The sequence below is a fragment of the Nilaparvata lugens genome, chromosome 3, assembly GCF_014356525.2.
Source record: "Nilaparvata lugens isolate BPH chromosome 3, ASM1435652v1, whole genome shotgun sequence".
Classification (NCBI taxonomy): Eukaryota; Metazoa; Arthropoda; class Insecta; order Hemiptera; family Delphacidae; genus Nilaparvata; species Nilaparvata lugens.
This window is the reverse complement of record NC_052506.1, coordinates 58565040-58582428: the sequence shown is the minus strand read 5'-3', so window position 1 is coordinate 58582428 and position 17389 is coordinate 58565040. Positions and strand designations below refer to the sequence as shown.

At 33.1% G+C, this 17389-nt stretch overlaps 1 protein-coding gene across 2 annotated transcripts in view; it reads left to right on the top strand.

Annotated features, from left to right (window-relative positions):
• Positions 1 to 17389, top strand: part of LOC111058577 (cullin-3) — a 62152-nt gene that overhangs the window by 33136 nt on the left and 11627 nt on the right. For both annotated transcript variants that reach the window (XM_039424158.1, XM_039424157.1), the window contains exons 6-7: positions 1796 to 1990; positions 8791 to 8967. In XM_039424158.1, the coding sequence (XP_039280092.1) occupies positions 1796 to 1990; positions 8791 to 8967 (372 nt within the window). The remainder of the gene's footprint in view (positions 1 to 1795; positions 1991 to 8790; positions 8968 to 17389) is intronic.

Genomic DNA, 17389 nt, shown 5'->3' with positions numbered 1-17389 from the left:
TTGGTCCGCCATATTAAGTCCAAATTCAGTTTTTAAAGTAGTTTCAAAGATATTCACATTCAATGATACTTATAAATCATGCGAAATCCAATGAATGAGTACATTAAAAATCAAACTTTATTGTTCAAAGATGTGTGTACATGTTAGAGTAAGTTCTTACTGACAATTGAAAAATAAAAGTTGGTAGTTTAATTTTTTTAGATTTCCAATGTACTCATCTATTTTATTTTTGTATGAATTATTAGTATCTTTAAATGTGAGTATCTTTGACATGGTTTGAAATAACAATGTTCGGTTTTCGCCATAAATTTTTTCTTGAAATTTTGTATCTAAATCATGTATCACATGACAACTAACCTCCACATTCAAAAAATGAAGTTGGACTCAATTTGGCGGATCGAAGATGGTGGATCAAAATTTTGATGCAATAGAAAAGTATTTTTTCATTTCGAGTAGGATCACCATTGAAATCTATCGTCAAATTATACTTGTAACGGAAATCTGTCTCCTTGATTTTCACTAACTCTGTATAAATCTGTATGATTTCTTCAATGTTGACCGACCTGTATATTCAAATCAAGTACGTTATATCAATGGTAGTGGATTATCCAAGCGTTACAATAAGGCCAATCACTATACACATTTATTTATATCAGACTGTATAGCTATAGCTTTTGAAATGGCCCAGAAGGCTTGTGCCCAAAACGTTTCTTATTTTAATTTTTACAACACTAGCCGTCAGGCTCGCTTCGCTCGCCATATCCGTCTAGCCAGGGGGCTCCGCCCCCTGGACCCCCGACTGGATCGTCCAAGGATGAGGTCAGCAGGCTCGCTTCGCTCGCCTGCATTTTTCATTTGAGCATTTTTATCATAAGTTAGGACGATCCAGTCGGGGGTCCAGACTAAACGTCTGGCTAAACGGATATGGCGAGCGAAGCGAGCCTGACGGCTAGTAATATAATATTCCCAGGAATAGCTCTGATTAAAGTAGCAATGCCCAATCAATTTTTCTGCGATAAATGCATTTCAATCTTCAACTTGGTGCCAACCTAACAAAGTCAACCTGACAAAATTATTAATTTAGTTACCAGTTATCAACTGTTTCGAAGAGGTACTCTCTCCAGATTATAGCTCTATATTAACATATGGTATGGACATTTTTCAATTATAAATTAAGAGAACATACCTACCAAATTTGAACGTTTTTGGTCCGGTAGATTTTTAGTTCTGTGAGTGAGTGAGTGAGTCAGTCAGTCAGTCAGTCAGTGAGTGAGTGAGTGCCATTTCGCTTTTATATATAAATAGATTCCAAATCTAGGTTATCTACTGTGTCACATTTATGTCACATATGTGAAATTAATTCACAATAATGGACTAAAGTGGGCTCAAACTAAGTATATTTCACTGGAAAACATCAGATTGAAAAAAAGACATTATTTAGGATAAAACGTGTTAAGCTGCATGATTATTAATTAGTTATTGCCGATCCTTCCAATTAGATTAAGTACCTAGTAGGTGGCCAGAGGTCTTTATGCACTGTAGTTGGAAGGAAAATAGATTCAGTGTTCATTTCTACCCCCGTGCGCCGGGCGCACGCCTGTCATACAGCGTCCCGACAACGGCCTAGAATCCTGCATGCCACACAGTATGTCCTACCATCACCACACATTAATATCGGCCTTGAATTGGAATGCTGCATGTTCCAACAAATTCAATGTGGACTCGGCTTTACACTAGTTTAAACATAGAATTATTTCAATTCATAGTGCGATATAAACATATACATTCATTTCAGATGGAGAACTCAGGCGTTGTCCATATGCTCAAAAATCAGAAAACAGATGACTTGGCGTGTATGTATAAATTATTCTCGCGTGTACACGATGGCCTCAAAACCATGTCCGATTGTGTTTCACAATATCTCCGAGAACAAGGAAAAGCGCTCGTCCAGGAAGAAGAAGGTGGCACAAATGCCATTAATTTTGTGCAGGTATTAAATTTCATTTCCTATCATTTTCATTTATTAGTATGGTGAGGTCTACGTTATAATGGCAGTGGATATAATGGCGTTGCCGATTCTCTGCCTTGTCACTGCCTTCTATTTTCTATAGAAGATAGCTGATACCGGTATATTTGATGTAAAATTAGCTGCTCATCATGGTTTAAAATAATCAATTATATTTTATTCGGTAAGAAAAAATATTTTTTCAATGATCCAATAATATATTTTTATAATTGGGATTGAATACTTTGTTGAGCTATTATATTTTTGATAATTATTATAGATTTGGTAATACTGCGGGGCTAGAAAAAGGATAAGCTAGCGCTATCTGCTTTGTCGAATGATAGACTAGGAAAGCAACACAAATTTTAATCAGATACTGCCATTATAACGCTGACCTCACTATAGTTATTAGTATTGTTACTTTTTCAATTACGTAAAGTAGGTTAGTCAATTGAATAAGTTACTTGGAATGTTCCATACTATTTTCTTTGATCTTGGCTTTCATATTTATAATTCATAAATGAAGTATAAAAATCTCAGGAATTTTAAGAAAATGTAATGTTTTACACAAAATCATGATAAAATCGACCGTTTCAGTTTACGCACTTATTGGTGTAAGAGATTGATACCATTTCCAAGATTGTATCTTCAACGAGTCATGAGATGCACGCTTTTCCAATTGTTAGGTTTGGATTGGAATATGGTGTGAAAAACGTGTTTTCTGTTGCATACTTTACTTTTCTCTCTTTCGATGATGCTCCAGCCATGGAAAATGGTCTTGCAACCTTCAACTTGGTGTTATTTAGAAGCTTCGGAAATATTCTACTACACTGTCTGAATAATATTAGTGTGTATTTACTGTAAGTACATTTACAGGCTGGAAAGTTAAATTTTGTCCCCAAAACATGTATATTTCAAGCTCTTGATATTATATTAATTATTAAAAAAGTACTCAAAATGAGACGTTTCTCTTGAATATTATATTTTGGGTAATTCCAAACACTCTAGCGGTAGAATCAATTCGATATCTCTCACTATAACTGAATATAAATCTATATAAAAAATACCGGTAGTTATGCAGCCTTCTTGAATTTTTCAATGATGATAACTATTTTCGTTGTTTCCATTATAAATATTTTTATTCAGCTTGTTCTAACGTAGAGATTGATATCATCAAATGCAAATTTTGCATTTATCATGAAGTTTTCATGAAAAAATATATAATTTTTAAAGCTGAGAAAACGATCCAAATTTTATAGATTCAACATTCCTCTGTATCTCTTGTACGAAAAAAGTTTTGGAAGAAATAAATTTGAAAAAACATGTGAAATAGTTATTTGTGCAACTAGTACGCAAAGTGACTGTTTGCTGCACCGAAAGAAACGTTTACGCACGAGCCATAGGCGAATGCGGAATAAAGGTTTCTTGAGTGCACATTAAATTTCACATTAAATTCTTCCTACAGTTACCATTGAATATGAAAAGTGATTAATTATGGGTAAAATTCCCTGAAATCCATAAAATGTTTTTCTGTGTAATTTTGTCATTAATAATTTATTTTATTTATAAGGCCTTAATTTATCTAAAATAAAATAATAATTTAATTATAATGATTAGTAATTCAATTGAAAATTTAATTCAATCAATTTATCTCAATAAATAATTGAAATAAACCAATTAATTTGCAACTGTAAATAATTTTCAATTTCTTAATAATTTATCAACCAATCAATTTTTAAATAAAAAAATATATAATTTAAAATAATGAATGGTAAATAAAATTCAAAATGTATAATTGAATATATTTCAATATTTTATATTCAGTATTAGTATTTATAATAATATCAATTTATTTATTTATAATTTATTGAATTATTAAATTGGTTTATCAATTATTATATCATTAATTTTCATTTAATATTTCTATAAATTATATTATTTCAAATAATAAGAATATAAGTAAATTTATTTATTATTAATTCATCAATTAATAATTCATACAATTTTATTTTCTAATTTTAATAATTTATTTTAAATATTTAGTTTGTCAAAATTAAATGAATAATTGTTATTGAAGTTGAGAATTCTCAGCAAAAATTCTCATTTTTATAATTATACAAAAATCAGAAAAGAATACAGATAGAAGAAACTCACATTCAAAATACACAGTCAACAACATTGTTGATAGCTGATTGGGATGGCTGCAAAATGGCTGAACCGACAAGCGCGCGACCTAGTGGAAAGAATTCGTTTCATCCAGCTAAAAACAGGATTCAGATAATTAGACTTATGGTTAACTAAAATTACCGAAAAATACTATAAGTAAACTAAAAAATATTTATAAAATAACATAGACAACAGAAAATAGTTTATTGTAGTATATTCTAATGTTATTTTATTAATTTTATTTACATGGATTTCGAACGGTAATTATTTAACCTGAAAATTCGAATTTCATAATGTGTGTTTGCTACATTTCTCATTGCTTGGAGTTGAAATAATTATTACTGTCAATAGAAAAGAAACATTATCTATTATTATATGATGAGAAGTTATTATTTAATTATGATTTAGATAAACATTATTATTTTTTTGGATTTCTAGATTGGGATTTTATCATAAATATGTAGACATACAGCCATTGATGATTCTTATATAACCACTATATATATATATATATATATATATATATATATATATATATATATATATATATATATATATTCTAATATATCTATATCTCTACCCACAGATAGATGATATAGATATTTAGAATTAGTTATTTGTGCATCTAGGGACTAAAGTGCAACTTTTTCTCCCTGAGGGAAACTGTTGTCGCCCGATGGCGTACCTGAGGGAGAATAAGTACTTTAGTCCCGTGATGCACACAACATTTTTCCTCCACCTACACCAATACCTATAACAATGAATAATTTGTATATTGAATAATTAAATAAAAGTTCGCATAAACGAAAACGTACCTTTAGATGAACGCTCTAGTAGAGATGCCGATGACGTTAGAGGTGTGTACTTTTTCATATCCACGTTAGAGGTGTGTACTTTTTCATATCCACCAACGGTTGAACATAACCTAACAATCGAAATAGAGCTACTTATTTCCTAGAGCTAAAATATTCCAAAGATCGAAATAGAGCTCTTTTAGCACACTTGAAATTTGGACAATATGAATGTCAACAATGCTTGCCGTCGTCGACTGCGGAAAAGTTCGCATAAACGAAAACGTACCTTTAGATGAACGCTCTCGTAGAGATGCCGATGACGTTAGAGGTGTGTACTTTTTCATATCCACCAACGGTTGAACATAACCTAACAATCGAAATAGAGCTACTTATTTCCTAGAGCTAAAATATTCCAAAGATCGAAATAGAGCTCTTTTACTTTTCCTCTACCGACCACGACAGTGTTGCCACATTCCTCATTCTTCAATCGCGGCGTTGTCGGACTTCTTCCTATGTTAATCTTATGGGTTTATTTTTACTCCCTTGGGAGTAAAAGTGATCACTTTTCCCGCTGGGAATTATTTTTAGTCCCATGGGAGGAAAAGTAGTACTTTAGTATTCGATTCCAGGGTGTAAAATGAGACTTTTGATAGTAGGTGGAGGAAAAATAATTATTGTTTTTTTTCTGATTGTCACATCTTTGTAAAGTTTTTGTGTTTTGGTGAAATAAATTGAATTGAATTGAATTGAATTATATAACCACAGACATTGTTACCAACTTAATTTTGATTTTCCTGCACTGGTGCTCCATATAACCCAAAGTTAGTAGACAGAAGGTTGGTCACTCATCTAATGTATTGGAGTTAAAATTAATTGGAGTGGGGGAACTGCAGCTGTGACGTAGGCTGTAGTACAAATAATATTGTAGAACATGTGTTCGATTCCAGCATGTCTTCAATGCATAATATTATGTGAATGCAATGCTTCAAATTTATCGGGATCAGTTTATCGGTTTATTATTTTTTTCGTTTTACTATCAGTGTATATATTATTATGATTGACAGTCGAATAAATTAGTGTGTTGAACAATGCAGTGTTAGGCAATGTTTGCAGTGCGTTATTAGTTGATTATTATAGATATAGCTATAGTTTATGCTTTATGTTATAGATATTAGTTTGTAGTCTTTTTGTGTGCATCATTATGCATCATTAATACAAATCAAACTACACCTTAATTGATATTTTATGTAAATAATTAGTTTATTCTTGGCCACTTTATAAGTTATTTTTCCGCAATGCCTGCTAGCTGTGCAGTTCAGAGTTGTAAAATGATGCGAAAAAGACAGGGGGCTCATTAATGTATCACAGGTTTCCTAGGGATACATTAGCAAGAAAACAGTGGATTGTAGCTTGTAGAAGATTTGACAAATTCAATGCGAATAATGTTTTCATATGTTCAATCCATTTTTAAAATGATGATTATGAAAGAGATTTACAAGCGGAATCAACTGGACAACAAAGGAAGAAAAACTGAAAAAAGATGCTGTTCCAAAGCTCTTCTTACCGAAATCTGAGAATACATTATCTACAACTTCCAGTCTTGACATCCGTGTGGCCATTAGACATCGCAAACAGTTGGTAAACCATATATTACAATCATCCAGTGAAATTGATGCACCAGTTTGTAATGTGGAATGTGATACTGAGCCAACGTTAGTAGACTCTAACTTTGATACTGAGCCACCTGTAGTCAATAATATGAATTCAGTTATTAAGGAAAATGAACTGCAAAGACAGCTACAGTTGCTTCAGATTAGAGTTAATAATCTAGAACAGGAGGTGAGCAAAGTAAGAAAACTCTCAGCCACGAGGAAAAAGAATATTGTAAGTTTGCAGCAACAAATTTTTCTAATTAAACGAAAGTATTCAAGATATTCGAAGGATAATGAAATTTATGCCAGAAAAGTGTTCACTGAAGGTCAAATTGCAAGGCTACTGAGCAATAAAAGACTGAAATGGAATGAAAGTGATATTGTTTCAGCATTAACACTTCGTTTTATCTAGGAGAGCATACAACTTTCTAAGATTAAAAATGAACTTACCATTACCAGGATTGTCAACTCTATCAAAGTGGACAAGGAATATTAAATGTCTCACAGGACTTCAAAAAGAAGTTCTCAGATTCATGACAGCAAAATCGAAAGCTATGGAGAAAATGGAGAAATTGACTATGTTGAGCTTTGATGAGATGAGTATGGATTCACGTGTAGTGTATGACCAAAGAGAAGACCAAATTCTTGGACCACACTCAAAAGTTCAGGTTGTGATGGCTAGGGGTCTATGTAGGAAATGGAAGCAAATAATATATTATGCATTTGATCAAAAAATGACAAAAGATATTCTTTTTGAAGTTATTTCTGAACTGCAAAAATCGGACTTCAAAGTTGTTGGTGTAGTGAGTGACGTGGGCGGAGGGAACCAAAGTCTATTGAATTCATTAAATGTGGCATCACCCATCAATCACCTCTAATCATATTTGGGTATTTAATGATGTTCCACATCTTCTGAAATTGCTCAGGAACAACTTCCTTGATCATGGAATAAATTTTAAGGGAATTGAAGAGCATGATATTTTCTGATTGTAAGGGCAAGGTTAGTAAAATATGAACAAATTAAATTTTAAATTTGTCTTTCTATCTCGAACTTTCTCGCTAACAAAACTTGCTTACCCAAAAAAAATTGAGAATTTCCTAGCTTATTAACTTTTTCATGTCACGTTTTTGAAATTTTGAAAAACTTCCAACTGTATTTTATTCATACAATTTGAATGAACTTGAAATTTGTGTATTAAACTACATCATTAGAATCGGTGATTCATTCGCTACAAGTACAGAGAATTTTAATGTTCTATCTTAATTGTAAGGGTGTTAAATGACGATGTATTTGAAGCTACAATGAATAAACTGTATGTTCAGTGTGGTTACTCCATCACTTCTTTACTACATGTGACGTCACGCTGGCGTTCCCCCCACCACTTTGAATCTCACACCTGTGAGTGATCAACCTTCTGTCTACTAACGTTGCATATAACCTACTAACTATTTTGCATTGTCATGCTGCAAATCTGGAGTACGCAAAGTAATACTTTGCGCACTAGAGCGGAAAAGTGATTCTTTGCAGCCTGCAATCAGTGCAGAAATGGTCACTTTTCAAGGTATCTGTAGGAAAAAATAATTCTTGTAGGGTTTTAGGTTAGGTTAACTAATAAAATCTGTGATAAGATAAAAATCGTAAGATATAAATACGTTCATAAGATAAAACTTATAGAAGCTTTTTTGAATATATTCCTGCATTAAACGGTTGAATATCTTGAACTGTTATAAAAATACAAACGATAAAGGAAAACCCTGAAACTTTTCAGGAAACTGTGATTTTGACTTATCATCATTGTGTTCCTCATTATACTTGTCCTAAAGAAGAAATTGAGACATCGTCAGTGGCTGTTACCATTGTTAGAAATCAACTTATTCACAATTTTTTTTAATAAATCAAATGTATGAAAGGTTTCCTCTTTCATTTCAATATTAAATTATTTTCATTTTTAATAAATTGTATGTAAAAAAGGTTTAACCAGTACCAAATTAATTATTAAAAAGTCTTGAAGAGAAAGCAAAATAATTTATTGTAGTAGTAGTATTATTGTGAAATGCTCTCATATGTATATAGGTAACTATAGACCTATTTCTATTGATACTTTAGTGAAATCAACAATTATTGTTGCACAAACTCTTTAATATTTTATTGAATCTTTATTTCATATTTCAGAACCTGCTGGATCTTAAAGATCGACTCGATCATTTCCTACACAATTCGTTCGCAAACGATAAGATTTTTAAACAGATGATCGCATCCGACTTTGAGTATTTCCTGAACCTGAATCCTAAATCACCGGAATATCTCTCATTGTTCATTGATGATAAATTGAAGAAGGGGGTGAAAGGGGTAAGTGTGCTATATATTGTTAATTTCAACTTGTCCAGGTTTCACTGGAGAGAAGCAGAAATAAATTTTCTTCGTGCTCATTAATTTTTCAATATCTCATAGTTGAAATATCTCAGGTTTGTCCTTGACTCCCAACAAATCTTCTTCAATTTGAAACTAGTAGTATTCTACTTTCTTAAAGAAGTATTATGATTCTACAAGGTGCGTCAGAGAAACTAACTTATTTGAAAGGTCAATAGAAACAAAAGTACTCCAGATATTTTTTTAATCTCTTTTTTATATGAGAATACAATATATAAATTTTTTCCATGCAGTCTTGAAAATAAAATCATACGAATGGCGACCCCCATTGCGCATACACTGATGAGGTCGATTTTTGAAATTTCGTTGCAGTATATCAATCGGTATGTTGGCAATGGAGTCGCGAATGTTGTTCTTTAGGTGTGCTATGATCCGTGGTCGATCGACATAAACCAGAGACTTCAAATAATCCTATAAAAAAATCGCATTGACGAATGTGGAAATGAGCCTTGTCACTAAAAAAATGACCGCGTCTTCACGCAGGTTGTCAATCAGCATATCGCATGCATTTTGACGGACAACAAAATCGCGTTCAGTCAATTCTTGAACAACAGCCAATTTATAGGCATGAAGTTAAGGTCTTCATGGAAAATTCGTCGAACACTGGAGTCAGAAATTGCCATAGCAGCTGCGTGTCTGCGAGCGGAACGCCTTGGAGAACGCACAACTGACTGCCATACTCTTTCGATATTTTCTGGAGTTCTGATGGTTCCTTGAAGTCCTTTTCTGGGTTTAGCGACACTTACACAATCCTGAAATGAGTTAAACCACGACAGATTCGAATTATGGCTAGGAACGAGTCTGTGGGGAGGAATTTCAAATCGAGCGCGGAAGGTGATCGACCATTATAAAAGAAGCTCTCAACTGCGAAGGCCCGCTGCTCTCTAGACCAGAGCATGATGACTAATTTACTTGAGGGAGGATAAATTTGAGAACTTCCCCCTCCAGATGCGCCCCCTCCTGCCCCTCTACACGACCAGTTCAACCTACAGGATTTTTTTTTCAAATAAGTAAGTTTCTCTGGCGCACCTTTACGAAGTAAAAGTTGGAAGGTTGATATAAATCGCATTCAACATTAATTATTGATGGATTTGAAAAAATATATATAAGCTACAGTACCTTATTTATACTGTAAAAGAACCGCTCTATTCACTTGAAATAAGTTGAAATAACTGGAATAATTTCAAATCAAATAGTTTATTGCACAAAAAATATATACAGAATACAACAAAAAGGAAATTGACAACTTTGTGCTACACGTCGGCAAAAGAAAACTTGTACGCCGACGTGGAGTCTTTAATATTAATATATAAAATGATAATAAAATATTATAATATAGGCTTACAATAATTAACATTCAACCAACTCAATATTCCATTATAAGAAATAACAATAATTAAATATTTACATAAAGCTGAATTTTAAATTCATACAACATTAATCAATATCAAACCAAATCATTAATCGAATAAAAATAATTTTCTTTCACCCAGGTATGGAGTTCTTTTATTTTAGGCTTCTTTATCAACCATCCTCTTGGAACTTTATTATAGAGCTTATTTCTCAAATATGAAATACTTCTACGGGATAGGGTGCTGTCAACTCTTTTAATTTTGATTAAGTTGTGAGCGATTTGTCTAGTTACTCTTTGAAAATTTTGCATATTTTTTTAATTTGAGCACATGTTTCTTAATAGTCTTTAAAATGAACAATTGTCTTATAGTGAACAGATTGGAATTTTGAAACAATGTGACACTTGGGAAATCTCTTGGATACTTCATTATTGTTTTGATAACTAACTTTTGTAGAACAAATAAAGGTTTTTAAGTTGAATCAAAAGTTCCTCCCCATATAGAATTGCCATACTGAACTAAGGATTGGAATAAAGCAAAATAAACAGATTTTAGTAATTTTAGACTCAAAATACTCCTAAGTATGTACATTTTCAAATTGACCACCCTTAATTTTCTACAAAGGTAGCTAATCTGAGGTGACCAGCGTAGATGCTTATCGACAAGAATACCAAGGTACTTGTAATTGTTTACACTCTCAATAACCTCATTGCAAGAATCACATGGATACCTGTTACAAGCATTATTCAAACAAAGCCTGTTCAAATCTAGATCTCCTCTTGTTGTTGGACTGAAGGTCTTACATTTTGTTTTACCAAGATTTAGTCTCAAATAATTACATTTTAGCCACTGAGAAACCTTAATGTAACCCACTTTTGTTGGCTTGATAACATCTTCCCAGGAACCTTCTTGGAAGATAAGTGCTGTGTCATCTGCAAAACAAACTGTCTTAGACCCAACTGAGTCTAGTACACTAGGGAGGTTATTAACGTAGATCAAAAATAAAATTGGTCTCAATACAGTCCCTTGAGGTAGTCCCCATGTCACATCTCTAATCTCACTATTACTACCACCACAGTTAACGATTTGGCCTCTACCCCTTAGATAATTTTCAAAGAAATCTAACTCTATTCCTTGAATACCAATATTAGATAGTTTCTGAATCATTTTATCATGTGGAACTGTGTCAAAAGCCTTGGCCAGGTCCAGGAACATGACCAAGGTTTTTTTATTTGTTTTGAAACCATTGTATATTGTCTCAGTTAAGGACTCCAATGCATCCTCTGTACTTCTAACCTGTTGGAAACCGAACTGCCTCTTATGAAGGATGTTATTAACATCTAGAAATTCATCTAATCTTTTCTTTACCAATTTTTCGAAAATTTTAGAGATAGAACTTGGCAAGCTAATTGGTCTATAATTTTGAGGTATTTCTTTGCTCCCCCCCTTGTGTAAAGGAATTACTTTTGCATTCTTGAAATGCAAGGGAAAGTATCCAGATGGAAAGCAACAATTGAAAATTTCTGAAAGAGGTTTAGAGATTGTGTCAGTTAATAGTTTCAGCACGCTGTTGGATATGTTATCCCATCCAGGTGCCTTATTATCATTCAAACTTTTGATTACTTCCTTGATTTCTGTTTCAGTAACAAAATTGAAATTGAATGTATTTTCAATATCTATCGTTTGTTCCAAATATTGATCCTCATTCTGTCCATGTATATCAATTTCCTGCGCTTGATTTATACCTACATTCACAAAATAGTCATTCAAAGCATTAAGATTTTGATTTACATGTAATTGTGAACTCTTGTCTACCCCAATAATTGCTTGATTTATCACAGACCATATCTTCTTAGGGTCACCTTGAGCTTTATTTATTTCTGATTGATAATAAAAATCTTTTGCTTTTCTAATTATATCTACTATTCCATTTCTGTAAGACAGGAATTTCCTTCTCAGCTCTACATTGAATGGTTCATTTCTCAATTTTTTATATAATCTATCTCTTATAGTTATGGACTTTAGAATTTCATTGGACATCCAAGGCTTCAAATGTTTTTTAGTTAAATTAACCTTTTTAATAACTGTTGCTTTACTGATGCATGTTTTTACGCGTCAATCTCCCAATTCATCAAAGCACTCTCCTCTAACAACTTTTCTTAATTAACATTCCTCACTTCAATAAACTTACATGACTGACTAGATTGAGAACAAACATCTTTTTAATTGATGCGTGAAGAGCAGTCGCATAATGATCAGTAATTGACATTTCTAAAACAGCAGTTTTTAATGAGTCATTATGTTCGGATTCAGAAAAAAATATGGTCTAAACGAGTATTTGAAGCAGGACGAGTTTTTCTATTGACAAAGGACTCAAACCCATGCGAACTCATATCAGACAAATAATCATGCGTTTTTTAGAATTACTTAATAGATCAATATTTACATCACCTATCACTAATGAATAATCAAAATTAAAGCATGAACCATTCATATAATTATCAAGCTGTTCTATAAATAAAGGTATACTTGTACTAGGAGATCTATAAACTGATGTTACTAATTATTTATTCTTTTTAGTTTGTAGCTCAACAGCTAAGAAAGGATATTCGTTTGGACTATCAATTTTTTTCGAAGAAATACTTTTAGCTACATACATGACAATTCCATCTGAACGATTCAAGGGGTTACTTTTTATATATAAATTATAGCCATTAATGTTTAACAGTGATTTTTCTTCTTCTGAAGTCCAGGTTTCAGTAAAAATTAGAACCTCAAATTTTGTTCTCATGCTGTTCAAGATAAGGAGAATTTGATCAAAATTTCTTTTCAAACTTCTTATATTTAAACTGAAAATATTCAATTCGTAATCAAGGGGCTGGATATAGTTCAAGTATTCATCGGTACTTTCACATTCCCTAACACTGTTAATACTATTTACAAATTGCGTAAGATCATTCATAATAAATGTTTATTCAAACCTGTATCAAACATTTTATTCCTCTCCGTTGATAAATTTTCTCAGATGATCCAGTTCCATAACTTTGAATACAGGTGAGCCCTCCGACTTCTTAGCGCACATTTGTGTATCACGAAACCAGACGAATTTCCAATCATTTTCCTTAGCTAACTCACGAGCGGCTTTCAGTTCTTTAGCACTCTTGGCAGTCAGCTGATTCATTATCCTGAAGTGTCCGTTCGGCAGGTTTCTGTTGATTTCTTTGACATGGATTCCGGGGCTGCTCCTATCTTCTCTGCTCATGGTTTGGAAAGCCGTCATCCATTTGTCCCTCATATTCCTTCTCACGAATCTGACGACAATCATCGGTGTAGTCTCTTGGTTCTTGGATAGCAGTCTGTGAGCGATGCTGATTTCGTTTGATGAAGAATCTGACACTTGGAGAGCACTGGCTACGCCTTGTAGTTTTAAATTTTATTTGTGTTAATTGTTTTTACTTTATTTTAAAGAGGATTGTTTATTTATAATTGCTCCGGATAGCTCAATGGAATTTAATTATTGACCTAACTTGGCTTGGCATGAGGTTATGGCAAGGAATTGGCAATTACAGAAAATATAAATTATTTGTAACTCACCTATAGGCCAAGTTTTGAGTCCCTCATATTAGTCTGGTACACACGCTGGACTGGTTTCAGGCATGCGTTTTCTGTCCAAAGGTGGGGTTTCGTTTGTGCGGATCCGCGTTCGTCGGCGTATGCGTTAAGTCAAAATAGCAAATCAAAAAAAAAAAAAAATAAAAATCATTTATTTGCCAATTATAAAGATAACAATAATGGATAAAACAAATACTTCATACTTATACAGAATAAAAATAAAAATTTTAACTTAAAATTTAATTGGCGTTGCCAGCAAAACCTAAGTTTGTGTGCTAGCAACGAGTACCAAAAGATTTCATTTAATTTAACATAAACATAAAAGATGATTAAACATTTTATTTGAATGGTAATAATAAATAAATAAGTTAAATAATAATAATTGTAGTAATATAATATCTGAAAAAAATATAACTTAGTGAAAATAATATCAAAGAAAAAAGTTTTTTTTTAATAAAGTAGATTCTAACTGTACATGAGGCGAAAAACATTGTTACTTCTGATCCATCTCTCTATATTTTTAATGGCTGATTTATTAAATCTATCTGAGATTAATTGGTCTGGCAAAATATTCATCAATCTATTACTCATGTATATGAACTGCCTGCGGCATACTGTTAAATTTGTTCTAGGAATGCGGTAATGAGATGATGAACGGAAATTATACGACGGAATGTTAGTTTCAAAGAGATTTTTATACTTATGAACGGCTAGAATTAAGTTTTTCACGTAAAGTTGTCTTACTGTTAAAACTGGAAACTCTGCAAAAAGGCTATGGCTGGGATATCGTCTTGGTCTTCCAAGTGCAGCTTTTAAAATATATCTTTGAATTACGGAGATTTTATTAAAATGGATGTCCAATGCTCCACCCCATACCCTAATACCATATTGCAATATGGACTGGGCATATGCTGAATAAGCCATCTTTATTATAGTTGGGTCATTGAGCTCATTCAATCTATGGAATTTGTGAATTATGTGTTTTATTTTCTTACACATGTTATTTATATATGCATTCCATTTAAGATGAGAGTCTACAAAGACTCCTAGATATTTAGTTTCTTTCACGTTTTTTTAAGAGTGACAATCACAATCTCCATCACCAGTCCGCAATCTTTCCCGTTCAAGACAGATTGAAGAGTGTATTCTGATACCAGTATTCAGAATATCTCTGGGGAGAGAGCTCACTGCTGGTGAGAATACCATATATACACTCTAATTGGCATTCAGTGTAAGAATGTGTTGGTCAAGCCATGATTTAACACGTGTGAGACCAGACTCTGCCAAGCGCTTAGCTTCATCCCAGCTTGAACCAGTAAAGACCAATGCCGTGTCATCAGCAAAAGAGATCGAATGACAACCAGCTATATCAAGTCTCAATAGGTCATTAATATAGAGGAGAAATAGAATTTGTGACAGAACCGTTCCCTGTGGAAGGCCAAACTCAGTTAAAGTTAGTTTACTTGTTTTTCCATCTATAGTCAGAATTTGTGATCTGTCTTTCAAATAATTCTCAAAAAAATTCAAAACTGTGCCACGAAAACCTATACCCTCCAACTTTCTCAAGAGAAAGATGTGAGGAATAGTATCAAAGGCCTTGGCTAAGTCCAAATAGACAGCCAAGGTCCTTCTGTTCATCTGAAAATTATTTGTCACAATCCTCCCCAGCTCTGATATTGCATCCTCAGTGCATTTTCCCTCTTGAAAACCAAATTGATGTTCTGCTATTAAATTATGTCTTTGAAGATATTTCATTATACGTACCTTCATCAATTTTTCAAAAATCTTAGACAGGTTACTTATTAAACTAATAGGGCGGTAATTTTCAGGAGCTTGTCTCTCACCTGATTTAAATAGTGGAATTATATTTGCAACCTTAAAGTGTGAAGGAAAATGACCTGTTTCGAAACATTTGTTAAACAAAATTGATAAAGGCTGAGATATGTATTCTGATATATTTTTCAAACAAACATTGCTTATATTATCAATACCAGGAGATGAATTAGTTTTTAATGTATTTATCATGGCAGCAACTTCATCGGAATTTGTAGGGAAAATGAAAAACGAATCTCGAAAATGTTGAGTATGTGGAACTAAAGTTGGTACTGGGTGACTTGAGTTCAAACTATTATTCAGATTATCTGCATAACTTCTACCTACTTGCGAGAAATAATTATTTAATACTATAGGGTCGATGTCAGGAGCTTTTCTATTTCGTTTTATATCTAAAACTTCCCCTATACAGAGCCACGTCTTTTTGTTGTTCCCTTTACAAGTTGACATTTTTAAAGTAGTCTATTTTGACTAGTATTTGACTATTTTGAGTAGTATTTTGACTAATCGCTTACTTAGCCGAATACGGATGTGAAAACCCACTTTTATCAGCCTTTGACAAGCGATGATTCTCCGGTAAAAACTTATTTAGACACGACCGGCACGTCACACGACTTGAAGCTACTCGATACTATATAGATCAGTACGGTTTTCGGAAAATCTCAGTACCTCTAACAATGTCTTGAATATTATTGAGGGAGTCATCAGTAGCTTAGATCACAAGAGATTTGTGAACCTCAGAGCATTTGACTTTTCCAAAGCTTTTGAGTCAGTGAAGCATAATATTCTATCTGAAAAGATTTCTTTTTATGGCCTTGACAAGTTAGCTGTGGATCTTATTGGTTCATACTTGGGTCGCAGAATGCAATTTGTCTATAGAAATGGCAAATTCTCAAGTGGTGAGCTGGTTAGATATGGTGTCCCCCAACGTTCAATACTTGGTCCACTGTTGTTTATCATTCACATAAATGATTTGTCATATGTGATAAGGAACTGCTGTGATCAAAACCAACCCTATCTTTTTGCCGATGACCTGGGCTTATTGGTAAATGGGACGAGAAAACAAAATGTTGACACAGTTGTTGAATTGAGCAATGGTTTGGTGTGCTTCAAACAATTTGTGTCTTAACCTCCTGTGACCTACAATTCAGTTTCAACCCTAGGTTCACTGGCACAGATTCCTTAAAATAATTCCTGGGTATCATGCTTGACTCGAATTTAAATTGGAAAAAGAACATTGATTATACAGCTGGTAAACTCAGTAAGGGTTCATGTGTCCTGCGTAGATTAACTCATAGTGAATCATGAAATTTCAATGAGTGTCTTTTATGCTCACGTCTATAGCCATTTAGCCTATGGGATTCAGCTGGGGCAATTGTTCGGCCGCTATTGAACTTACCAGACTACAGAAGAAGGCCATTAGAATAATCTTCAGGCAGCACCTCTAGCAACATGTAGGCCACTTTTTCGTAAACAAGGCGTCTTGACCCTCCCATCTTTATATGTATTCACTTGTTTAGCTGCGTACACATATACGCTCTTCC